We start from the raw sequence: 27310 nt of genomic DNA, 5'->3' as shown, positions 1-27310 counted from the left end.
CATATTTTAAACATGTTCACCTAAACAGTTTTTTAAAAACTTTTATTTCTTTTTGTAAACTGTTAAGGCAAATGAAGTACAGATTGACAAACTGAGAAACATGTCCATGTTCTGCAGAAAGGATCTGCCTCTAACCTGTTCTCCCCATTCCCACCCTCTGTACTTCCTGTAGCTTCAGCCAGTACTCTCAGACTAGACCACTCCCCAAACCACCTTTCTTGCTTTCGCTCTAACCTGATCTCAACTCCTGACTCTGTTCAGCCTTAGCACAAGTTGTTTAATCTAAAAGCACTGACCTGGAGAAGTGTGTGGAGAGCATCAGTTTTTCAGCACTTCTCAAACAGTGTGGGAATCAAGGAGACAGGATTTTCAACTTCTGAATTTCCCGGACTCTGTCTAGTAATAAAATTACAAGCAAAATAAAACTGTATTGACCATCTACCAATTCTTATAAGTAATTGAAACTTGTTTAAAATAGGAGTTCAAAATATTAGGCTCTTCATATTTTCAATGAAGGATAAGTTTGATTTTCTGTTCTAGCTCCTCTCTCCTTGCATGTCAGGAAAATGGCAATTTCTGTGGAATAAACTGAAGTTTTCACATCTGTAGAAAAGTTAAGATATGTTAAGAATGTGTTGATGATTCATATTACACCCTGATTGGAAAATATAACTTCCCATTAAAAAGTCTAAATGCACTAAAATAATCTGAGTAAAAGATGACGTATAATATTTAGTATATTTTTGTTAATGTTCGTACATCAGTGAGTTTAGTGGCTCCACATTGTTGTCTATGCAAATATGAATAGATTCAGCACTTTAATCTCATGAGTAAGGTTATCAGTAAACAACTGCTGTTGGATTATGGTAAGGCTTTGTTCTGTAATAGGGAGCTGCTCTAATGACTTAATTTGCTGTATACATCAAAGGATTTTTTTTTTAATAGGTAAATCTGATAAACATTGGTGGAACATTAAAATAATCACTCTACCATTATGGCATCTGTAGTATGACTGTTTTTTGAGAGCAAATTAGCTCATGCATATACTTTATAGATTGTATATTTTTATTGTAGGTTTTTGGTGGATTGAATCTGTATTTTAATACTAACCATTAAGTATTGTTTGTTCAATCTGCATTCTCAATGATCCATTATATCATTTGGCATAAGCTCCTAGTAAGAGCTATATAGCTGGCATTTTCTAGTATTCAGACTCATTTTTATGAATGCTGCATTGGAGCATTCCAGTAATACTGTGCACAACTCATCTATGAATAAACACTTCAGTATGGTAACTTAAGTTCTCTACCCTAACAGGAAAGTACCATTAAGCATTTTGTGCTGGTTGAATCTACCTGCATGAATCTTCAAAACCTTGCAATGGCAGTAGCTTTCCAGAATCCTGTATTATTAGAGGGACCAATAGGATGTGGCAAAACTTCTTTAATTGAGTATTTAGCAGTCATTACAGGAAGAATGAAGCCCCCTCATATTCTGAAAGTTCAACTTGGAGATCAGACAGACAGTAAGGTAATGGAAAAATATTCCTGCTATTGGGGGAAGGGTAAACTCATTTATGCTTGACACTCAAAACCCCATCCTTATACATGAATTTACATTACTTAAGTTTTTTGAAATGTGAAATATTGATCTGCAGCAAGTCCAAATTCCTAATGGGAATTGAAGAATTTGAAAATGAGAAACTTCAAGATACGGGCTTAGTAAGCTTTAAATTCTTCACAAAAACTGCATCACATCAATTCTTTTTTTTTTTATTTTAAAGTTACTACATTTTTTAAGACTTGTGTATATGAGAGAGCTGCTCTGATTAATTAAAGGGGTGATTTTAAAATGATTTAGCTGGTGTGAAAGGCTGCGTGGACACTCTTATTTCAGTTTTATACCAGGCTTTTTTCTATTTACCTTAAGACACTTGAGAGCAGGTTTAAGTTACATTGAAACAAGTTACTTTTAAACTGATGAATGTCTACACAGGGTTTGCACTGGTGTAACTATATAGATTTTAAAACTGTTTTAAGTTAAACTGGTGCAGCTCTGTCATGTAGACAAGGCCCTAGTGAAAATTGCACAGTTCAGATATTTCATGCATATCCTAGTGAGTTTGAGCTGATGCATTTTCTGGCTTTACACTGTGGCTGGGAGGGCACTAAGAATTTCATTTAACTTTGTTAAACACCTACAGTTTTGTGAGCAGGCTAACATTCACAAACAATGTTGACTTTGGGGATTTTGTTGCCAGATGCAGCAGCCTATACCGCTTGTATGGAAGAGCTAGTCCTTTTCATCGAGTCTTTGAAATATTTAGAAAGGTAGAAATAAAACTGCCTCTCAGAGCTTAGTTGTAAGATCACCATTTCAGGAGAGTGTGATGGGACTGGAAATAAATAGCAAAGTATAAAGGTTAAAAAAAAAATTAAATATATAACTGAACTATCCAAGAAATGCTTAGAAGAGGAGTGTATCTTTATGGCACCGATGAAGTGAGCTGTAGCTCACGAAAGCTTATGCTCAAATAAATTTGTTCGTCTCTAAGGTGCCACAAGTACTCCTTTTCTTTTTGTGGATACAGACTAACACGGCTGCTACTTTGAAAAGAATTTCTAGTGTGTTTCTAGAAAGAGCTTTTTATTTTAAAATGTATCTTATTTTTGCTTTATATATTTGACTGTATTCCAGTTTAATTGTTTCTCCTATATAGTTTGGTATTCTCTTTGTTGTGGGTTTTTCACACAGGGATGGGGAGGTAGAAAACATTTTTAGAAGTAGGAAAATATGGATGTGAAACTACAGTCTATTGGGGTATCCAGGGACAGGTGGAATACCTGTCTGTTTTATCTTTTTTTTTAAATGGGCTGCATTTCAAGTTGGTAATCTCCCTTTTAAGATAAAAGTTGTGTTTTAATAAAGATACGGAAGACCCTAGCTATGAGTGGATGCATTTAGCTGTTGTAAATTATTTCTAAAACTTCATTTTTTTTCCTATTTTATAAGTACCTTGAATAGTAACTTCATGTTTCATCTTGATGTAAAAGGCACAAAGAGTTGGGATGTGTTACATTAGCGGGATGTCAGATCAAGCCATGGAAAGTAATTGATTTAATAAAAATTGTGTATATACTCCTGACATTTCCAGTGTTAACTACTTTTCCTAAGAAGGCTGAGTCTAGCTGTAGATCACTTTGGATTGTAGCTAATAGCTGTTAAGAGAATAATAGGAGTGTTTCAAGAATGCTGTTGCTTACATTTTTCTTTGAACACTAAAATTAGTATCCTACTGAAAAAAACTATCTGAGGATGGTGTTGATATTTATAGAGCCATGCAAATCCACGGATACCTGCTTTGTATCCGCAGATATCTGCGGGCCATTTCTGTGGATCAGCTGTGGATACAAATTTTGTGTCTGCACAGAGCTCTAGAGACATTGCATCCACACAGGGCTCTAGGCAGGTTATGTGTATGACTTACATACTGGGGTTAGATATATTATGTAAGTTATTTGAGTTTATCAAGACATATAATAAACCAGTTTTTATTTATTTCTACTGGTTTTTTTTTTTTAACAGACATTACTGGGTATGTATCGTTGTACAGATGTGCCAGGGGAGTTTGTGTGGCAGCCTGGAACTTTGACACAAGCTGTCACCAAAGGACACTGGATTCTGCTGGAGGATATTGACTATGCTCCTCTGGATGTGGTATGCAATTTACTTTCTCCTATAGGCAACATTGTAAAATAAATGGGTGATGGCATACTGATAGTTGGTTTTAAAGGCTAATGCCCAATCAGCGGTAGTGTGTGCATCTTGGATCTGTTGAGTTGGGGCAGGAGGTGCAAGGGGGAGGAGAGGGGAAAAAAATGATCATTAATTAGGTAATCTGAATTGACCAATTGGTACATTCATTCTTTTTCACTCACCTCTCCTTGCCCCAGCTGAAACAGTGTAAAAGATTATACCATATTATGCTCTGGAACAAGTACTGTGACATTTATCTTAATTGATTCCTAATAGTCAGTTATAGAACTAGTGTTCATTAGAGAGAACTTTTCCTTATATCAGTGACTGGAATTCTACACTGCCTTCTACAAAGAGGTATCTCATATAAATATTATATTGGACGTTCTGCAAAAATTCAAATTCTTTCTTGCATCCAGTTATTTTTTCATAGCTCTGTAAAGAATCCTTTATGGCACTAACTCTGCTGCCAGTTTTATTGGGATGCAGACTTTCAAACCATAGGGACCCTATAACAAAGCCAATATATAGCCTCCTTATGAATTTAGGCCTTAAGCAATTTTATGGGGCTACTTGAAATATTCTGAAGTGTCTTATTTTAAAAGATAAATTACAGTTTAATGTAGCCTGGATTTTTTTATGATATCTGTATTTTTACTTTATAATTCCGTGCTTTTCTATAAACACCTTCTCTATATTTGAGTATTTTACCACTAGAGGGTTGTATACTTCCTCACTTTTGTAGGCTGAGCTTATTATATGCACCAGACTCCTTGCATCCTGCCATCCTCTCTGTCGCCCCCAAACCCCACCCCAGCAAGCTTCTTGTATGGCAATTTCCTCGTAACCCCAGCCCTTCCTCCAACCCGTTATTTCTTTTCTTTCTGTTTGGGATGTAAGTCATTCAGGGGAATCAACATTTTATACTCTAGTGGGGTGATGGGCAGAGTTGGGATGTGGGGATATTTTTGTGATAGAAGGTACTGATGGCTGCCATAAATGAGGTCTTTGATTTAGAGAGACACTTTCCTTGGCCAATTGGAAAGAGGAGGTTTCAAACATGCAAGGGTGAAACTACCTTTTAGTCTATTGGGCTATCAAAAGGCAAGATTTCTGACTTGTGTAATGCAGTGTAAAAATTGGGATACCACAGTGGTCAGAGTGAAGAAAGATGAAAAGGAAAATGCTGATGGTCATTTTTCTATTAAAATGTGAATGCCAGCAGAAAGAGTGTAGTAATGTATTCTCTTTATGGAACTTGCTGCTGAATGATGTTAACTGGGACTGTTCAATCCTTGTCAGTGTCGCTTAGAAACATGTACCTATGAGAGGAAGTGCTGTTTCTGGCTGACTGGCATATTAAGGTAGCTCAGTATAAGTGGGCTGGTGATTCATGAAAGAAATGCAGTCTGGGTGGTTGAGCTTCTCCCAAAAGAAGTAGGAGTATTGCTTTTTGTTTCCAAGGTAGGAGTTCTTTCTCTTTTTCAGATCTCTGTGCTGATTCCTCTTCTGGAAAATGAAGAATTACTGATTCCTGGTCGTGGAGACTGTTTAAAAGTGTCTCCTGGATTCCAGTTCTTTGCAACCAGAAGGTAGGCATGTAAGGTAAAATAAACATGAGCGTTAATTGGCTGCTTTTAAGCTGAAGGCAGCAAGAGTAAGGAATTCAGACCAACATAAAGTTCAGAGGGCTAGAATGCGATACACAGACTTCATTAGTCATAAAACATGTAAAAGAAATGCATTAAATATCGAACAGCCTTGCAGTAGGACTGGATTTATACTGTAGCATCTTATGCAACCATTACTTCAGCAAGATTGAAGGCTTTGTAGGTTAAAAGTAAGAAAGTCAACAAATATTCAGATTGGATGGTCCTTCATTTTCCTTTATGGAGAGTTTTTGGCTCAGAATGATATGTTCTGATTTTCATGTTGTTAAAACTAATATGTAAAATATTTGATTCTCACATTTTTGTAGTGCTTATGAAAGTTGGAAGAATACCGAAGTATATATAGTGCACCATTTAAAAGAATATTGTTGAGCAACATTTTTGCTATACTTTTCAAAACTTAAACAACTTTTTCCTACTGCTTATGTTTTCCTTCGAGAAAAGATTTTCTTCCTATTGATCATTGTTCAGGCTACGATTTAGTCACGGGTATTTTTAGAAAAGTCATAGGTCACAAGCAATAAAGAAAAATTCATGATCCCTGACCTGTCCATGACTTTTACTAAAAATACCCCTGACTAAATCCTGGGGGCTCTGGCCGCTCTGTGACTGCTGCTGGGGCAGTCCCCAGGGCCAGTCACACTGGCTGTTGTTCGGGCGGTCCCTGGGGCCGCCCCAGCAGCAGCTGATGTGGCTGGTTCTGGGGCTACTATAGAAGCAGCTGATGTGGCTGTCCCTGGGGCCACCAGAGCAGCTGGCCTCTGAGCCAGCTGCTTGGGTGGCTCTGAGGTCAGCCACACTGGCCTCTGCAGAAGTCACGGAGCCTTAATCATTGTTTGTTATTTGGGAGCTTAACCCAATGTGCATATGTCTTGATATAGTAGAATTGTAAGCTCTGTTGATGCTACTCTGGTGCTTCACACCTCTTTGGCGGAGCTGTGTCAAAGTATTATTGGGACAGTCTCTAAATAGTCATGAGTGGGTTTCGTTTTCTTTAAATTGAAGGAGTGAATTTAAAAAAAAAGGATAGAATTTCAAGATGTGTAAGTAAAAGGCTGATAATCAGTTGCATGCACAGGACTGCTGCCATGGCGGGCATGGCATGGGCTTTGAAGGTGTGGGAGGTGTCTTAATGTGCAGCAGTAGGTTTTGCTGGTGCGACCTCCTGCTGCTCTGGGAAGCCAGTAGATGGTGAGTTCAGAGAAAACTCTGTCAGGGAATTGAGTCAGGTGAGAAGATCCATGGGCAGCTCCTTGTTCATCCTTACACTGCTGCAAAGGAAAGGGGGAAAACAGGGCAAAAATGAGGGGTGTCTGGCAAGGAAGAAGGAGCAAAACAGGAGGCGGTAAAGATGGGAGCAGTGAAAACTGGAGTAACAAGGGCGGAGAGAGTGACGAGAAAAGTGAGACCAAGACAGGGTGAGAAACAACTGGTGACAGTAATACAGTGGCAAACAAGCAGGGATCGGAGGACAAGGGCAGTGCCCTTTCTTGTATGTGTGAAAAGTGATCTCTGCAACAGGAAATTCTCACTGATGCTATGTCTGAAGGAGCTCTTATGGATATTGGATATCTATGGATATTGAGGTCTGGAGCCATGGGGAAGAGCAATGTCCTCCCAGGCACTGTCTTGTCCAGACCTGACAGACTTCGCAGTTCACAGTTATAATTTCCCCTTGTCCACCTCTGCAGCTGCTTTGAGCCTAGTCAGTGAAAGCACGGATCCTGCAGGAGCAATGGGAGTCAGCATAGAACTCGGAGTTAGGACAGATGCAGCAGCTATGTGTGTGGAGTTGAGAACTGGAGAGGATCTGGGAAGTGAGGAGACATAACTCCCCTCCTCATTCCAAGCCCCTCCCCTAGATAGGGCAGCAAACTTGGTAAGGGAAATCTCCAGGGTAGTTTGCTGCTGCTCTGGCTCTCTCCCTTCTGCATGTTTCTCTGTGGGAATAGGCAGTTTGGGCCAAAAGGAGAAATATACACCAGTAAGGGGTGGGTAATAGGGAAAAGAGACAGGATGACATGCAGCTTCTGCTATGGACCCTAGAAGCCCTGTGCATTCAGATTAGACCAAGACAAATGTGCTAAACTTACTAGTTCTTTGAGGCATTGGAATAGTCCTATGGTAGAATATGGAATTTTAAATTCTTCAGTTAAACTATATGTAATAAGCTATATGACTCCATTGGGTGTGTTTGTTTAATTTAGAGTCTTCAGCTGTGGTGGTGGTTGGTACCGACAACAAAACAGTCATGCTACTCTTCTGGACAAGCATTGGACCAAAATTCGGATGGATAACATGAATAAAGCAGAACTCAAAGAGGTAGGTGGAGTAATGTCGTTATAGAGCACCAGACGTTGTTCCAGAGTTAAGGTTTACAACAGAGATTCCATAATAAACCTGATTCTTGTTTTTGTTGTTCAAAATCCACAAAATAGTCATATTGGCTTCAAAATGGATAGGTTAGATCTGGGGCAAAGGAATACTTATTCTACAAAGCTTGGAAGTGAATCAGAGAGAGATTTTGGGCAACCTCAAAATAGAACCGTTCAGCACAATTCTTAACATCTCTAGGGAATGTCTACTTTGGTTGAGCTTAGTATAGTACATCAAATGACTGCTGGAGAAGAAAGCTTCCATTTAAAAAGTAATTCTCTAGCCCTTTTCTTTGCAGGTATAGACCTCAAAGTGCAATCTGAGTGTGAAGAAGGCTTGTCAATGGGAGGAAGACTTTTTTTTGGTTCTTTTTGTGCCCCCCCCCCCGGTCCCCAATCAAAAGACTTGAGGGGAATTTTAACCCTTCTAATTCTCATGGAGGTGTGGAAGGGATCCACAAGCCTCTTAGGGTACGTTTACACTGCAGTTAAACATCCATGGCTGGCCCGTGTCAGCTGATTCAGGCTTGCAGGGCTGTAAAATTGTGGTGCAGGCATTTGGGTTTGGGCTGGAGCCCAGGTTCTGGGACCCTCCCCATCGCATTTCACAACATGACCTGGGGTTATGCCCTAATTTATCTCTAACTTGCCTCTGAATTGTCTCACTTCACTTGACCCATCTTCTACCAGGCCTCGTTTGACTGTTGTCAAGCCTGATTTTAGGAAACCGATTTTTGGGCCTAGAGTAGATTCCGTTTGTTAGCAACCTCTTGGTTGCCAGCAAAAAGTTGCTATTGTCCAACAATTGCTAATAAGCAGAAAGTAGCTTTCTGAGGCAGCAGCCAGGGAAGGAAATGCTGGGATGTGCCTTCCCTGGGTGCAGCCCACAAACCTGCTTGTGGGCAGACAGCAACAAGGAGGGGGGCAGCAGCCCGAATACCAGGGTTTTCCAGGGAATAGGTGTACTGGGGGCTCATGGAGCTGCACAGTACCTCTCTCTGCATCCTTTGGCTCAGCATGTCCCAGCACTTTCTTCCCTATATGGAGTGCCCTGACAGGGTGTAGTCGGGAGAGTGCAGGTACTGGGAGAGGTACCATGCAGCTCTGGCATCTGGGCTGCAGCTGCTTCCTCCCACTCTGCCTGCAGCCTCCTCTCCCAGCCCACAGCCTATCATCTCCTGTGTGGTCCCTATGTGCAGGTTTGCAAGCTGCCATCCCAGAAGGAAGCTATGGGACCAGCTGAGCACCAGCCACAGGCTCATTTGCACTGCTGCAGCCAGGGAAGGCAGGTCTCAGCACTTGCTTCCCTATCTGCAGCTCTGCAAACCTGCATGCAGTGTGCTCGGCCCATCCCAGTGCTTCCTTGTGGGGCTGCATCCCTACAAACTTGCCTGAAGGTGGATCCTTTTTTCTCAAAAATACGGCTAATAAGCAGCATGCTGTTGCCAATATCCAAACCCCATTTACATTAAAATCAATCGGACGGGATTGGTTCCTGGCAAAACATTGTTATTAACTGGAAGTTGTTAATATCCAAGTTTCTATTAAGCAGAATCTACTGTACTTACATTTCAACACAGTTCTGTATAACATAAGCAAGCATCATAGAACTGAAAGGGACCTTGAGAGGTCATCCCCTGCACTCAAGTCCAGTCCCCTGCACTCAAGGCGGAACTAAGTATTATCTAGACCACCCCTGACAGATGTTTGTCCAACTTGCTCTTAAAAATCCCCAATAATGGAGATTCCACAGCCTCCTTAGGCAATTTATTCCAGTGCTTAACCACTTAGACAGTTCGGAAGTTTTTCCTAATGTCCAACCTAAACCTCCCTTGCTGCAATTTTAGCCCATTGCTTCTTGTCCTATCCTCAGAGGTTAAGAAGAACAATTTTTCTCTCTCCTCCTTGTAACAATCTTTTATGCACTTGAAAACTGTTATGTCCCCTCTCAATCTTCTCTTCTCCAGACTAAACAAATCCAGTTTTTTCAGTCTTCCCTCATAGGTCATATTTTCTAGATCTTTTAATAATTTTTGTTGCTTTTCTCTGGACTTTCTCCAATTTGTCTACATCTTTCCTGAAATGTGGTGCCCAGAACTGGACACAATGCTCCAGTTGAGGCCTAATCACCATGGAGTAGAGCGGAAAAATTATTTCTCGTGTCTTGCTTACCATATTCCTGCTAATACATCCCAGAAGTATGTTTGCTTTTTTTTTTTTTTTTTTGAAGCAGCGTTACACTGTTGACTCCTATTTAGCTTGTGATCCAGATCCCTTTCCGCAGTACTCCTTCCTAGGTAGTCATTTCCCATTTTGTATGTGTGCAACTGATTGTTCCTTCCTAAGTGAAGTACTTTGCATTTGTCCATATTGAATTTCATCCTATTTACTTAAGATCATTTCTCCAGTTTTTCCAGATCATTTTGAGTTTTAATTCTATCCTCCAAAGCAGTTGCAACCCCTCCCAGCTTGGTATCATCCGCAGATTTTATAAGTGTACTCTTTAAGCCATTATCTAAATCATTGATGAAGATACTGAACAGAACCGGACCCAGAACAGATCCCTGCAGGATCCCACTCGTTATGCCCTTCCAGCATGACTGTGAACCACTGATGATTATTCTCTGGGAACAATTTTCCAACCAGTTATGCACCCATCTTATAGTAGCTCCATCTAGGTTGTATTTCCCTAGTTTGTTTATGAGAAGGTCATTCGAGACAGCATCGAAAGCCTTACTAAAGTCAAGATATACCACATCTACCCCTTCCCCCCCCAGTCCACAAGGCTTGTTACCCTGTCAAAGAAAGCTATCAGGTTGGTTTGACACAATGTGTTCTTGACAAATCCATGCTGAATGTTATTTATCACCTTATTATCTTCTAGGTGTTTGCAAATTGATTGCTTAATTATTTGCTCCATTATCTTTCAGTTACAGAAGTTAAGCTGACTGGTCTGTAATTCCCCAGGTTGTCCTTATTTCCCATTTTATAGATGAGCACTATATTTGCCCTTTTCCAGTCTTTGGAATGTCTCCTGTCTTCCACGACTTTTCAAAGATAACTGCTAATGGCTCAGATATCTCCTCAGTCAGCTCCTTGAGTATTCTAGGATGCATTTCATCAGGCCCATGTGATTTGAAGACATCTAACTTGTCTAAGTAATTTTTGACTTGGTCTTTCCCTATTTTAGACTCTGATCCTACCTCATTTTCACTGGCATTCACTATATTAGACGTCCAATCGCCACCAACTTCGGTGAAAACCGAAACAAAGGAGTCATTAAGCACCTCTGCCATTTCCACATGTTCTGTTGTTTTCTTTCCCCCCTCGTTGAGTAACAGGCCTATTCTGTCCTTGGTCTTCCTCTTGCTTCATCATTTTTATAGGCTACAAAAGTACTTAGCTTCTTTTTAAGACTGGATCCCCCCTTACTGGTCTTTGTAACTTGGCCTCTTGGGGAGTGATTATCTGAGTATATCCTAATAAAACTTGCATGACCAGTAGTTGGCTTCTGAGTTTATACAGATTGCAATTTCTGTTTGTCAGATTCTTCAGGGCAGATACCCCAACCTTGCTGCTGTGACTGATTGTCTACTAGACATTTATATTCAGCTGACTGGAGACAAGCATCAGACAACAGAAATCAGTTTTCCTGCCTGTGAGCAGGGAGTGGAAGATACATCAGAAATGAGAAAAGAAAACAAAAGGCCAAATCTGGAGGGAAGAGAACTATCTCTGAGGTAGGTTTGTCCCTTACACATTTATTCAGAGAATATTTAGCCAGCGAGTGAAAGTTTACAGTAAACTTGGCTTGGTTTGTGGTTTTTTCCTTGGGGAAAAACCATTAACATTATGAAACATAAGTTAAAAAATTAATAGTCTTGGAAAATTCTGTCATTCTTTTGTTTGTTTTAAAGTCATTTTTAATGCTTTGTAGCCCTCTGGAACTCTGAATCCAAAGGATGTAGAACTTCACTTTCTTGTGTAGTGTGGAATATAACTACTATGCAAGATTGACTGCATAATTTTGATTAAATGTAAAATGTCCTGAATGATTTGAACATCTTGGGATCAAGGGGTCAGAAATAAGAATTTAATATAAAGCCACAGGGATATTTCTCAATGCCTATTTTAGCAAAATGTATAAGGTCTAGTACAGGGGTGGGCAAACTTTTTGGCTCGAGGACCACATTGGGGTTGCAAAACTCTATGGAGGGCTGGGTAGAGAAGGCTGTGCCTCTCCAAACAGCCTGGCCCCGCCCCCTATCCGCCCTCTCCCACTTCCCACCCCCTGACTGCTCCCCGAGGAACCACTGACCCATTCAACTCCCCTGCTTCTTGTCCCCTGACTGTCCTGTCCTGGGACCCCCCGCTTCTAACCGCCCCCCTGCTCCCTGTCCCCTGACTGCCCCGATCCCTATCCACAGCCCTGCCCTTTGACAGGCCCCCCGGGACTTCCACGCCTTTCCAGCCCGCCCCAGAACCTCTGCCCCATCCAACCATCAGCTGACAGGCCCCCCCGGGACTCCCACACCTATCCAACTGCACCCTGTCCCCTGACTGCCCCCTGGCACCTCCGGTCCCCTTACCGTGGCGCTCAGAGCATTATATCTGGCAGCCGTGCCGCCCAGCCGGAGCCAGACATGCTGCTGCCCGCGTGGCACTGTAGCTGTGGGGGACGGGGAACAGCAGGGGGGGGCTGGGGGCTAGCCTGTCCGGCGGGGAGCTCAAGGACCGGGCAGGATGGGCCCACGGGCCGGATGTGGCCTGCGGGCCGTTGTTGCCCACCTCTGGTCTAGTAGGTAAGATTTGCTAATTACAACTAAAACTTCTTGTTGAAAAGGGACACAAATGAGATTAAGGGGTAACTAATAAATATTTTTTCAGCTGTATTCTTTATTTGCACATGAGATTAGTGCATCTTGGTGTTAAGCAATTGTTTATGGCATTCTAATCTATAGTTTGCTCAAAGAAGCCAATCCTGTAGCATACAATTATTTTATGGCTTTTTGTGACATAAGAACAGCCTTAGTGAGTCAGACCAATGGTTCATGTAGCTCGGTATCCTGTCTTCTGACAGTGGTCAATGCCAGGTGCTTCAGAGGGAATGAATAGAACAGGCAGTCATCAAGTAATCCCTCCCCTGTTGTCCATTTCCAGCTCTGGCAAACAGAGGGTAGGGACACTCAGAGCATAGGGTTGCATCCCTGACCATCCTGGCTAATAGCCATTGATGGACCTATCCATGAACTTATCTAGTTCTTTTTTGAACCCTGTTATAGTTTTAGCCTTCACAGCATCCCCTGGCAATGAGTTGACTGTGCGTTGTGTGAAGAAGTACTTCCCTTTGTTTGTTTTAAACCTGCTGCCTATTTTCATTTGGTGACCCCCTGGTTCTTCTGTTATGTGAAGGGGTAAATAACACTTCCTTATTCACTTTCTTCACACCAGTCATGATTTTATAGACCACTATCATATCCCCTCTTAGTTGTCTCTTTTCCAAATTTGAAAATTCCAGTCTTTTTAATCTCTCCTGACATGGAAGCTGTTCCATACCCCTAATAATTTTTTTTGCCCTTTTCTATGCCTTTTCCATTTCTGATATATCTTTTTTAAGATGGAGGAACCACATCTGCGCACAGTATTTAAGGTGTGGCCTACCATGGATTTATATAGAGACATTATGATATTTTCTTTCTTATTATCTATCCCTTTCCTAATGGTTCCTAACATTCTGGTCACTTTTTTGACTGCCTCTGTGCGTTGAGCAAATGTTTTTAGAGAACTATCCAAAATGACTCCAAGATCTCTTTCTTGGGTGGTAACAGCTAATTTAGACCCCATGATTTTGTATGCATAGTTGAAATTTCCAAAATGCATTACTTTGCATATATCAACATTGAATTTTATCTGCCATTTTATTGTTCAGTCACCCAGTTTTGTGAGATCCCTTTGTGAGATCTTTGCAGTTTGCTTTGGACTTAACTATCTTGAGTAATTTTGTATCATCTTCAAATTTTTCCACCTCACTGTTTACCCCCTTTTCCAGATCATTTTTAAATATGTTGAACAGCACTGGTTCTAGTACAGACCCCTGGGGACACCACTATTTACCTCTTTCCATTGCAAAAACTAACCATTTATTTCTACCCTTTGTTTCTTTTCTTTTAAACGGTTACTGATCCATGAGCGAGCCTTCCCTCTTATTCCATGACTGCTTAGTTTGCTTAAGAGCCTTTGGTGAGGGACCTTGTCAAAGGCTTTCTGAAAGTCTTAAATACATTAAATCCACTCAACCCTCTTTGTCCGCATGTTTGTTTGACTCCCTTGAAGAATTCTGATAGATTGTTGAGGCATAATTTCCCTTTACAAAAGCCATGTTGACTCTTCCCCAACAAATTGTATTCATCTGTGTTTCTGATAATTCTGTTCTTTAATATAGTTTCAACTAATTTGCCTTTTACTGAGTTAGGCTTACTGGCCTTTAGTAGCCAGAATAGCCTCAAAAAATTGGCGTCACATTAGCTGTCCTCCAGTCATCTGCTACAGAAGCTGATTTAAATGATAGTTACATACCACAGTTAGTAGTTCTGCAGTTTCATATATGAGTTCCTTCAGAACTCTTTTGTGAATACCATCTGGTCCTGGTGACTTATTACTTTTTATCAATTTGCTCCAAAACCTCCTCTAATGACACCTCAATCTGGGACAGTTCATCAGATTTGTCATCTTAAAAAGAATGGCTCAGGTTTGGGAATCTCCCTCACATCCTCTGTAGTGAAGACTGATGCAAAGAATTAATTCAGTTTTTCTCCAATGGCCTTATCTTCCTGGAGCACTCCTTTAGCACTCAATCATCCAGTGGTCCCACTGATTGTTTAGAAGGCTTCCTGCTTCTGATGTACGCTTTTTTTTTATGTTAGTATTTGAGTCTTTGGCTAGTTGCGCTTCAAATTCTTTTTTGGCCTGTCTAATGATGACAAAATGCAGAGTAGATTGTTGGATTTTCCTCTTTCTTCTCACATCAAGCACCGAAGATAGTTGTACTGAGTTATATAATCAGTATTATTTCATGAAAAAATATGCAAATACTAGATATATGGTAGTGCAGAGTAGCCTTGGAGTGTGATAGAAATGGCCTTTATTAAAAACATAGCCATTTGCGCGCTTAATATTAGTCATGAACATTGTCATCAGAAACATGTTTGCTTTATTCTGAAGTTCAGAAGGAATGAGGTTTTGGCAAGCAACTTGAGCTTTGAAAAGATTTTCCTTATAAATTACTCAATTACAAAAGCAAGCTTTTTGTAATAACTTTGTTTATCTGGAATTGTTAATGTGGTATGTATGTCTGGCTGTTTCTGATAGTTTGCTAGTACTTTGCCAAAATAGACATTGTGGCTCTTTAAGTACAGTAGAACCGCACAGCTACAAAAACCGAAGTTATGAACTGAGCAGTAAACCAAAGGCCTCATTTGGAACTAACAATACGGAATCAGGCAGCAGCAGAGACCAAAAAAAAAGAAAGAAAGAAAAAAAAAAAACAAATACAGTACAGTACTGTGTTAAAGGTAAACTGCTAAAAAAAGGGAAAGCATCGTTTTTCTTCTGCATAGTAAAGTTTCAAAGCTGTATTAAGTCAATGTTCAGTAGTAAACTTCTGAAAGAACAACCATAACATTTTGTTCAGAGTTACGAACATTTCAGAGGCCTTGTCTACACTACGGGGATAAATTGACCTAAATTATGCTACTCCAGCTACGTAGATTAGGTCGATTTACTGTGGCGTGTACACCACACTGCATCAATGGGAGATGCTCTCCCGTCAATTTAACTTACTCCTCTCATTCCAGTGGAGTACCGGAGTTGACCAGAGAGCTCTCTGCAGTTGATTTAGCGGGTCTTCACTAGACCCAGTAAATCAGTGGTGGGCCGCCTGTGGCCCACGGGCCACAGGTTGCCCACCACTGCACTAAATCAACCCCCACTGCATCGATCACAGCAGCGTTGATGTAGACATGGCCAGAGTTACAAACAATCTCCATTCCCGAGGTGTTCGTAACTCTGAGGTTCTACTGTAGTCATTTGCACTTTGGAGTACACATCCCACTTCTGTGATACCTTCATGTGTACATTTAAAAAGTAAAATGAAATCTGAATGAAAATAAAATCTAGTTACCAGCAGGGAGAGTAATTGGACTGAATTGAGGAAAGAAGAGTTGTGTATTACTGTTCAGCTGTACCCAACATATGGCTTCCTCTCTCTCTTGTCTTAGAGATTTATTGAATTGGTGCGGCAGGATTGCCTACAACTTTGACAGCTCTTCCTCAACTACTGCAGTGAATATTTTTCAGGAGGTACAGTAAGACTTAATCCATTTTACAGTTGTTCACTAAGGATGTTGGTGTTGGCCCTTAAGGCATAAAGCAAGACTCATTTTAAAAAAATAGTGCTGCCTTGAACAGATTCTAGTTGGAGTGATGGATGCAGTAACAGAGCCCATAGGCATCCCTATGGTCTTAGACATCTTGGACCTGGAAAAGGTCTTTGTGTAGTAACATACTGAATTTCTCTCTGATCAACTTACTGGAATGGTGGTGTGACGTAAGTTTTAGTGGTGTGAGTTTGGGATGGCACATTGCTGGTGAGTGGCAAAGTTATGTGTTATGTATATCATCTCAAATGCGTGCCATTAGTGCATCCTATGTGCTACAAAAACACAACTTTAGGAATATTTTAATGTCTTTTCTTTAAAAATGGTGGTAATATATCCCCCACCTATGACCCAGAGGCCTTTATCCAACTTCTAAATCCAACTTATGCAGGACTCAAAGGAAGGGAGAAATTAAAACGAATACATGTAAAACACCTCTCAAAGCAGCCTGTTTTTTAAACAAAAAAATGTTGTTTTAAAGTCTGATAGCCTGGGGCACCTCCAGGGCTATATGCAAACACTGAGCTCATCAGGAAGAGGCAGACCTTCCCTCTCCCATGATGACAAGATTCTGTTTTTGGCATTGCTGATACTTTAAGGCTGTGATGCTTATATTTAGAATTGCTTACTGGGCAGCTCAGGACAGGTTTTTTACCCTTGGCCTGGGGTGGTGATGGGTTACATGTTTTGGTATAGTAAAGATGCATTTCCTGGCTCATTTAAAAAAATAAAGATTGGTTGCTCTTTGAAGTTGCCAAGAGATTTGCAATGTTAGAGTAAGTCCTTGGGAGATGAATTTGTGGGCAAGTGATACAGTGGTAGCCTGTTGTAACTTTATTTCACAGGTCTATTAAATTTTAAATTTAAATTTAAATATTAAATTTATCACATGCTTCTGTGTGTATCCATAGAAGCAGGTATGTGGAGGTGATGCCATGTGTAACACACCTTTGAACCTCACCTGTGCTTTTCCATTACAAGACTTACTCTAACATTTCAAATTCCTCAGCCATTTCAAATGTCATTTGTTTTTTTTGGCAAGTGATTAAAAATGGTTTCCTTTCTCCAAATGTGGAATTTTCCCTATGTATTAACCTGGCTTGTTATGTAGAACTGGTATTGTCCAATCATGCCTCGGAGGTAGCTTTAAGGTGTAGTATCTTGTGACCCATGAGGAGATGCTTATCACCCAAGAAGATTCTAAAGCTGTGACACTCCCAGGTATAGAAATGTTATTTTAAGTAATTACAGGGTTTTTAGGGTTCTTTCTGAACTTTGTGTAGTTGGACACATGGGGTCAGATCCAAAGTCCACTAAAATCAATAAAAAGAATCCTACTGACTTCAGTGAGCTCTTGATAAGGCCCAGGGTACGTGAAGTGTCGTGATTACTGTCAAGTTACAACATATTAATTGAAAATGTGGTGGTGTTTTTTTCCTTTGACAGGCATTAGACTGTTTCACAGCTATGCTGTCCAAGCAAGGGAGCAGGCAGAAAATGGCAGAAATTATTGGAAGCAAACTAAACATTTCCAAGAAAAAGGTATATTGAGAAACGGTTAGCGTGGCCTTTATTTAAAATATTCTAAATTGTTCAATAAATGAATGGTAAAAGATGACTTTTTGCCTGGATGAAACCATTTAATTTCATAGTTACAGGCATAAGTAAAACTGGTTATTCATGTGCAACAAAATGCTGACGCTGATGCTGTTTTAGCTTTTTAGGATAGATACAGTTTGAAAAAATGTATGTATAAGAATGCTTCTCAGTCTAGGTATTAAAGTAATATTAGTCTTAGAGACCCTCCTTAAAAGGACAGATAGTGTATTTGAATTTTTTGGAAATGACTAATTTAAGAATATCCAGGCTTTACACTTCTTAGACTAAATTTTTAAAAATTCTTTTTTTCCCTGCTGTTCAGCTGATGTTTAGAATCGTCTTAGAACAGGGCCCAAGAGCAGCAGCACATACTTGGGCTCCCTCTTCCCCTTCCTGTCTGTGCTCATGACTGCTTTTTGACTCTCCAGTTATAGTTTCAGCCTTGCCACTAAAGCCTCTTTTAAAGGGCCTGGGGACAGTGGCGCTTAAATGCTTTTTATGGGGGGGGTTGAAAGCCAGCAGAACTATCCCCAAACTTTTTACCTCGTGCCGACACCCCCCCTCCCTCCCCGCCTCCCCCAGGCTGAGGCTGGGAGCAGGGTTGTGTCTCCAGGAGTAGGGGACAAGGACATGGATGAGGGGGCTGAGGTTGGGTCCATGGCTGGGGGCAGGCGCAGGGCCAGTAGCAGAGTCCCGTGTGTGGCACTGGCAGCTGGGACCCCACATGCACGGCTGGGAGGGGGGCCGGCAGCTGGGACCCCTGGGCATGGGGCCAGCAGCCATGATGCGGGACCCCGCATGCATGGCCAGGAGTGGGGCTGGCAGCTGGGACCCCGCGTGCGCAGCCGGGACCCTGCATAAAACCTGGGGGTACTGCAGCACCTCCGCGCCTCTACTTCCCATGCCTGTGCCTGGGGAAGAGTATAAATGTGAACTCCTTCCAGATCAGTGTGCAGGTGTTCTCATCATGCTAATGAATGAGAAACAAAGGCCAACTGACGATCTATAAAACAGTGAAGTTGATTAGCACTGTCAGATGCACAAAGCAAACAGAAAGTGTGTTTCCTCTAGTCTTTCACTGATGATTTACTTGGATAACTTACAACATTTTCAGATAAAAGTGTGATCTTCCTCTCTTCCTATCTCCATCCTTTACCCCAAAGTTGACAGTATCCCTCCTTTGCAGCCTTCTTTAATGAATGAAAACTTTAGAAGATCTTTGAGAAGAATTCAAAATGTCAAATATATATATACAGATTTTTCTGTTCACTTCCCTCATTCCCCATTGTTTAAGTATAGGAACAGAAGAATCTGTAACTGCCATGAATATCCTATTGAGACAGACATCCCACTCAGTGCCTGTATACACAAATAATATTATGCCTCACCCAAAAAGCTGTTTGCTTTCCTGCTTCAGCAGAGCACACGTTAAACTAATTAGATTCTGATACAGGTTTAAGTAATTGATTAGCAAAGAGATTGACAAAATAGACCCATAATGACATAGGTTCCATAAGAAGTACAGAGAGAAATCAATACTTGTCCAATGAAAAAGGACCATTGGGAGGAAGGAGTGGAACTTGGAAGATTCTTAAGTCTTCTAAGTGATGAGGATTCAAAATGTGTTCATGAGCAAATGAGCTTGTTACACAATGATACTAGAGGAACAGAAAACGTACAGGCTATGTTCTTTGCATAAAGTATCAGGCAGAATTATGATATACAGTGGAAATAATGGTGCTTTCTATTTAGGCAGAGTTCTATTGTCAGCTTCATAAACCAGAAATTCTAATAAGGGAACATGAAGTCGCTGTGGGAAGAGTGCGGCTCTTGCGGAAGCAAACTCAGGCACTTCTTATACAAAGGTAAAGATGACTGTAGTTCACCCTTCCTGTACCTTTTTCCCTGGGAGCTATACATTTTATGTTGGAGTCGAACGTATTGAAAGCTAAAGTATAAAAGTTGCATGTTAAGGGAGTCTGACAACATCATTTTAAGCAAAAGAAGAAGGCTGTTTGTTTTGATATCAGAATCTTATATCAGGACTGAGATGTCAGCATGGCATCTCTAACAAACGAAGGATGGAGATTCTCTGTACCTTTTAAATTAGAATATCCTGAAATCAGGCTAGAGCTGGAAATATCTGGGAAGGTGTTGAGTGGTGACAACAGCAAATCTGACTTGGTGAAGGGATCATTTGAAGGATGTAGCAATGAAAGCTGTTTTGGTGGCAGTAATCAGGTGGTAGGGAAGAGGGAAGTGTAAAAACCAAGGATTCTTGTGAGAAGCCCAAATTTCTTTAATATAATCAATAAAAAGTTGTTAACGAAAAAGTCTAGATTTCTGAGTTGTAAATAGAGAAAACAAACACTGGTGTGTCTAATCTGGTATTTAAACGCACATCTTGGAACTGTTTTTGTTAGACATATTTTCTTATTTAAAAGTCAAAACTTTAGTTGCAACCCTAAGGGGAAAAAAATTAAAATTGAAGTGAGAGTTTCTTGAGGTACCTTGTCCTTAACAGCTGCTTTCTCTGGCTTGGCAGGGAGAAGCAAAACTTTGCTGCCACACGCCCATCTTCGGTACTGATTGAACAGCTTGCGATGTGTGTTGACAAAGGAGAGCCTGTGCTGTTGGTGGGTGAAACAGGAACTGGCAAAACCTCGACTGTCCAATACCTTGCTCATATTACAGGTATAATAAAGTATAAATATTCCACTTTGTACAGAGGCAATAGAAAATACACAAATGATGACTTTTTCTTTTGTTTCAAGGACACCATTTGAGGGTTATCAATATGAACCAACAGAGTGACACTGCAGATCTGCTTGGGGGGTGAGTCGTTGAATTAGTTGATATAGAATGGACTGAAAATGTATTAAAGCAAGCTTTCATTCAAGCATATTTGATTATAAACACAACTGAACTATAGTGTAACTTATAAAAATGGGTAACCAAGTAGGTGTTTCAGTGAGCAGGAATCCTGCTATCACCACTCGCATTCAAGAGCTTGTGCTCTTAAATGGCTTAATTAAGTTCTGTGGACAAGTGTGCAAGCCACAGCTGCTAAAATAAAAAGCCAAACTTGCCTAGTATATATAGTTATCGAAATATCTACTAGGTATTTTGGCTGATAGTAGCGAGGGTGGATTGCCTATTAGAGCCGTACGGTTAGTATAAAATCGCTTTCTAAGGAGCATGTATGCATTTGCCATTTCAAATCTAATAAACCTTAGTTTATAATTGTTTGTTCTGAATTTCTATGTGACCTCATAACATCTGCAGTTCAGGGACACAAATTTTGTCAAATTTCACAGGAGCAGAGGGGAGCTGGCATTTGGCCATGAAACAAGTAACTAATTTCTCTCTTGGTCCTGCACAGCTATAAACCAGTGGATAACAAATTGATTTGGCTGCCCTTACGAGAGTCTTTTGAGGAACTCTTCTCTCAGACGTTTTCCAGGAAGCAAAATCAAACTTTCTTGGGTCATATCCAGACGTGTTACAGACAGAAACGTTGGCATGATCTACTCAAATTAATGCAGCATGTTCACAAATCTGCCATTAATAAGGAAGCAAAAGAAAACACATCAGGTAAGAATTCAACCTAAGCAAGCACTCATCATCAACAGTTAACTGTTGCAGAAGGTAAAAGTTGTGGTGGTCAGTTCCTTGTCTGCTGATTTGCACAACTTCATCTTCTCTGGCCTTGCAAATGCAATCTTGGCCCTCTCTTCTTATCTATTTAAAATGCTGCTCTAGTGATCGTTTTCCAAGCCTGTCGCTTTGATCAGGTCACTCCTCTCTTTGCATCCCTCCACCGGCTTCCCCTTCTCTAGCGCATCAAACATAAACTGCTTGTCTTCACTTCCAAGGCCCGTCACAGCCTCTCACCACCTTACCTATCATCTCTCAGTAGCTATCGAAATCGAGACATCCACTATTTATCAGGCCGTGATGCCAGCCTCCATCACCCACTTGTTCAATTTTCAAACAAGCTCTTCCATGCTTCTTCCTATGCTGCCCTCATACTTAGGAGGAGCTTCTCATAAACATCTGCAAGGCTACCTCATTGTCCTCGAACAGATCCTTCCTTAAAACTTCCCTGTGCTGTCATGCCTACAGAAAACTTGACAACCGATAGGCCACTGGTGTGCTGAGACCACTGCCTATCATGCTGAAAAATGTCTTGTAGTTCTCTTGCTCTGCCCCGTCTGTTAGTTTGTCTGTCCATCTATTGGCTTTTGTCTTGCACTTAAATTGTAAGCTGTCTGGGATGTGGACCATTTTTTGTTCTGTTTTTGTACAGCGCCTAGCACTATGGGGTCCTGGTTCATGACTGGGGCTGCTGCACACTATAGTAATACATATAATTAATAATAATAATTTTAACTTTCATTTGGTGCGGGCCAAACTGAATTAATTATGTACATTTTCTTGCCCTTCCTTTAGCTGGTTCTCCTCAGCTATGCAGGTACTAAAGAAAGCACTAGCCTAAACGGGGGTGAGCATTCTTCAGGGGAGTGTTAAAGACCTTTCCTGCTTCAGCAGAGCACAGATTAAACTAACTAGATTCTGATATAGGTTTAAATAATTGATTGGCTTTCAGGGGAGTGTTAATAATCCTCAAAGACAAAAAAAAAAAAAAACGTGATTGAAGTCCCAATGCAAATGAAAAGTAATGCACAATAGAAAATAAAACTTACAAAGCTAACCACGTCCGACATTGTGATGAACACTCTTACCTCAGGCAGTGACTTGATCAAAAACCAGACATTATGACGGATGAGTAACAGTATTAGAATATCATCAAGAAACCTAGTTTGTGGACCCCATTCAGTTACAAGAGTGTTTATTCTCAATTTCCTCCCTCCCCAAATAGGTTTTGCAGATTACATCATTTCCTGCAGCACCACTTACTGTCTCACTGGATTGGAAAGTACATTATTTCTGATACTATTGAATGTGTCAGCAAGAGGCAGTGGTGAGCTGGAGCCAGTTTGCACCGGTTCACATGAACCAGTTGTTAAATTTTGAAGCCTGTTTAGAACCGGTTGTTTAAGGGGTGGGGAAGCTCAGGCGGGACGGACAGGATGTGGCCTGCGGGACCGTCCTGTCTGTCCCGCCTGAGCTCTCGGCTGGGGAGGCTCCCATGTGAATTTTTACTGACCCGACGGCACTCCGAGTCTTCGGTGGCACTTCAGCGGCGGGTCCTTCATTCGTTCCGGGTCTTTGGCGGCATTTTGGCGGCGGGTCCTTCAGTGCTGCTGAAGACCCGGAGGGACTGAAGGACGTGCTGCCGAAGTGCTGCTGAAGACCCGGAGCGAGTGAAGGAACTGGTTCTTGAGCTTCTGGCAGCTCATCACTGGCAAGAGGCTGCTCCTAAGCTGGGAGACTTTTGCATGAATAGCAGGTTGATTATACTCATGAAATACAATTTTAAGCTCTTAGAACATTTTAAAAATGCATTTGAACAAAACTATAACAGTTCCTTGTTTTAATTCATGGGATCTAAACTGCAAAACTTGAGTATTTTCTTCTCCTTATGAGTTCAGCTAAGCTCCATCTTATTGCATTATATTCCATGGCTGCAGTGGCTTCACAAAATTCAGTGTTATAGCAATGTGTTTTATGCCATCATTCTGATGTTACAAAAATCAAATTTGTTTTTCTTGTAGGCTCACCACTGAAAGAAAAGTGGGAAGCATTTGGTCTTAGACTTAACCATGCCCATCAACAGATGAAAATGACAGAAAATTTTCTGGTGTTTGCATTTGTAGAGGTATTTAGATATTTAAATATGACATTGGGCTAGGAAAGTGGGGGGCAGTATTTACAGTTACAATTAACCAATATTATAAGATAATTAGGTGTACTGACAAGTCTTTTTATGAAGCAAAAACTTTACAAACAGTGGTGGTGTGGACTTGGATGCACTATTTTTCCTTGAGGCTGGGATGGCTAGAAAGAGTTTGTTTGGTTGTAAAGCAACATATTGATGGTCTGATGAAAGCTATACTTGCTTTGACACGAGAATATCAATAATGCTCATATCGTCAGTTCTGGTGCACCATGTTAGAAAAGCAACTTTGGGAAAACTTGAGCTGAAAATCAGGTTTAGCGGGATAAATGACTGCACTAAATTTTCCAACAGAATATCTAGATAATCATAATTTTGTATTTTTAGCTTCAAGTATCTACAAAGACTTTTATAAATGGTTCAAGTGAATTGCATTAGATTTTTAGTTGTTATCATTTCCCAAATTCTTGTTGATGTTGTAAATTATTGTTCCTTGTAATTTTATTAACTTTATTAATAGTGTACATTCAAAGTATATTTGAGTTGTCTAAATTCTTGACAAGTCATTTAATTTAAAAAAAAAAAATCTTACTGAGAGGTACAGCTCTCACTGAAGTGGAATTTGATTTTTCCATTCATCTAGACAATCCACAGATTACAAGATAGGGTGTAATTCGTGTTCACAGCTTCACCAGATGTTTCGTATATCCTCAACGTTAAATAGCTAACATTGAATGGGTTCCACTTTTTAGGGTACTCTGGCACAAGCGGTGAAGAAAGGAGAGTGGATTTTACTGGATGAGATTAATTTGGCTTCAGCAGAGACTTTAGAATGCCTGAGTGGCTTGCTAGAAGGATCATCTGGCTCACTGGTGTTACTAGACAGAGGAGACACAGGTACTATTAGTATGTTTGTTTGTGCTGTACTTTGGTGTCTGGCAACAATGTACTTTATAAGTGTGTATGTAAGGCAAATTGTGGGACATATGAGATGGTTTGGATTGCAGTGGCACCAGAATGCTGATGACATTCAGCTCTGTCATACTTGGTGGGTAGTGAAGCTTGACTGCAAGTGTCTAGCTAAGATCAGGACTTGAATAAGATGATGTGGCAGAAGCGATCCTGAAGTAGTGGAAGTAATCTGTAGGGTAATGCCCATGTGTTTTGTTACTTTGATGTGCAACGTTGGGATCCTGTTCCGTTATTGACTGGTTCAGAATATCCACCTAGTAGCTGAGGCCACAAGTGCTTTTTTCCATCTGTTTTACTGGAAGGCTGAGACTGGCTGTTTAAGAGAAAAGTATGTATCCTCTTGTCACCATTACAAACATTAATAGAACCATAAAATTTATGATTGGAAGGGATGTCATCAAATCCAGCCCCTGCTCTGAGGCTAGACCAGCTCTGACATGTGTTTGTCCAACCTGTTCTTAAAAACCTCCAATGATAGGGAGTCCATTACCTCCCTTAGAAGTCTATTCTAGAGCTTAACTTCCCTTATAGGTGGAAAGCTTTTCCTAATATCTAACCTAAATTTCTCTTTCTGAGGATTAAGCCCATTACTAGTCCTACTATGGTATGTATCTCTTAAATCAGTTTCTGTACCAGGTGGCTGGAGGATAGCTAATGTGACACCATTTTTTTAGGCTGATAAGCCTAACTTGAGTACCACACAAATTGGTTGAAACTATATTAAAGAATAGAATTATCAGACACACAGATGAATACAATTTGTTGGAAAAGAGTCAATATGGGTTTTGTAAAGGGAACATGCCTCACCAATCTATTAGAATTCTTTGAGGGGCTCAACAAACATGTGGACAAGGGTGATCCAGTTGATATAGTGTATTTGGACTTTCAGAAAGCCTTTGGCAAGGTCCCTCACCTAAGGCTCTTAAGCAAAGTAAGCAGTCATGGAGTAAGAGGGAAGGTCCTCTCTTGGATCAGTAACTGGTTAAAAGGCAGGAAATAAAGGATAGGAATAAATGGTCAGTTTTCAGAATGGAGAGAGGTAAATAGTGGTGTCCCCCAAGGATCTGTACTGGGGCCAGTGCTGTTCAACATATTCATAAATGATCTGGAAAAAAGGGGAAAACAGTGAGGTGGCAAATTTGCAGATGATACAAAACTACAGATGATACAAAAAGATAGTTAAGTCCAAAGCAGAATGTGAAGAGTTACAAAGGGATCTCACAAAACTGAGTGACCGGACAACAAAATGGCAGATGAAACTTAGCGTTGAAAAATGCAAAGTAATGCATTTTGGAAAACACAATCCCAACTGTATGTACAAAATGATGTGGTCTAAATTAGCTGTTACCACTCAAGAAAGATCTTGGCGTCACTGTGCATAGTTCTCTGAAAACATCTGCTCAATGTGCAATGGCAGTCAAAAAAGCTAACAGAATGTTAGGAACCATTAGGTAAGGGATAGATAATAAGACAGTAAATATCATAATGCCCGTATATAAATCCATGATACGCCCCTATCTTGAATATTGCATGCAGATCTGGTCGCCAGAATCCTCCATGAATTTTATTTTATTTTATTTTTTTGCTCTTTTCTGGACTCTTTCCAGTTTGTCCACATCTTTCCTAGTATAGAGCCCGGTTAAAGTTATTTCACTTCTGGATTAGATTACAGCTGTGTGCTGTTCTTGTGGTTTAGCTTGAAGACCATGCAAACATCAACTCATGCAGAATGCAGCTGCCAGTTTACATAACAGTGCTTCTCACTGTTCTGTAGCAACAAAGTCATCTGAATTGGCCAACTCCCCCTCCCATATAGCTTAAAATAATCATTGCAGAATTTTTCCTCCATAAGGAGTGAAAGGCAAATGCACTGGCAGTATGACTTCACTTCTTTATGTGAGAGGAGAAGTAGTACTTACATGAAGGGCCCAGTGTCTTCAGTCTTCAGAAATTGCTGTTGCTCTTGCTCTTAGCCTCTCTTTTTGAACAGATGTCTGGAGCATCCCTGAATAAGAATTTCATGTCTCTAGAGGTGATGCAGAAGGAACTCCGTACATTGGGCAGACAGTATAGTGTATAGCATACTGGACTGAGACTGTGATGACCTGGCTACAGTTCCCAGCTCTGCCTCTGGCTTGCTAGGTGATCCTTCCCTAACTGTGGACCCTACTGGTGTGCACTAAAAGTACTAGATTAAAGTGCTAGTATTAGGGAACTTTTAGTGTACACCTACAGGGTCTACATGGACTAATTAATGCACAACATGCCAGTGCACTTTAGAAATCACATCCCCTGTAGTGGTCATTACCCCAAGGTTGTAGATATGTCCTAACTCACCAGACCAGGTGAATCGCTAAAGTCTTAAACAGTGGCATTGTAGTTAAAAGAGGATGCAGGATAGCAATGAGTGGTAGAGAGGAGGGGGACTTAAACTGTTTTGGATTAACCAAGAAATGTCTTTGATTTACATTATAGTGTTTTGGTTTGCATTTTTGTGTTTGTGAATAGAAGGGAAACATCTTTATTTTTCTTTTTAGAACCTCTGGTGCGTCATCCTGGTTTTCGTTTGTTTGCCTGTATGAATCCAGCTACGGATGTTGGAAAGAGAAATCTACCCCCAGGAATAAGAAACAGGTTAAAAAAAATGAATGGATTGTAAAATAGTTAAAGTTGCTGTCTGTTTTGGAATTTGACTAGTTTCAT

General features: G+C 40.6%; 1 protein-coding gene across 6 annotated transcripts in view; it reads left to right on the top strand.

The window, feature by feature from the left end:
• Window positions 1-27310, top strand: part of MDN1 (midasin AAA ATPase 1) — a 163298-nt gene that overhangs the window by 20093 nt on the left and 115895 nt on the right. For all 6 annotated transcript variants that reach the window (XR_012157991.1, XM_073336750.1, XM_073336749.1 and 3 more), the window contains 14 exons: window positions 1318-1530; window positions 3586-3717; window positions 5245-5348; window positions 7634-7748; window positions 11348-11541; window positions 16078-16159; window positions 17683-17778; window positions 19588-19700; window positions 20381-20529; window positions 20610-20670; window positions 21218-21429; window positions 23514-23617; window positions 24388-24532; window positions 27145-27241. Coding sequence is in view for 5 of the 6 variants with exons in the window: in XM_073336750.1 (XP_073192851.1) it covers window positions 1318-1530; window positions 3586-3717; window positions 5245-5348; window positions 7634-7748; window positions 11348-11541; window positions 16078-16159; window positions 17683-17778; window positions 19588-19700; window positions 20381-20529; window positions 20610-20670; window positions 21218-21429; window positions 23514-23617; window positions 24388-24532; window positions 27145-27241 (1817 nt within the window). In the remaining variant the exon portion in view is untranslated. The remainder of the gene's footprint in view (window positions 1-1317; window positions 1531-3585; window positions 3718-5244; window positions 5349-7633; window positions 7749-11347; window positions 11542-16077; window positions 16160-17682; window positions 17779-19587; window positions 19701-20380; window positions 20530-20609; window positions 20671-21217; window positions 21430-23513; window positions 23618-24387; window positions 24533-27144; window positions 27242-27310) is intronic.

Source organism: Lepidochelys kempii, chromosome 3 (genome assembly GCF_965140265.1).
Source record: "Lepidochelys kempii isolate rLepKem1 chromosome 3, rLepKem1.hap2, whole genome shotgun sequence".
Lineage (NCBI taxonomy): Eukaryota > Metazoa > Chordata > Testudines > Cheloniidae > Lepidochelys > Lepidochelys kempii.
Note: the sequence above shows the minus strand (reverse complement) of the source record. Positions and strands in the feature narration are given on the sequence as shown.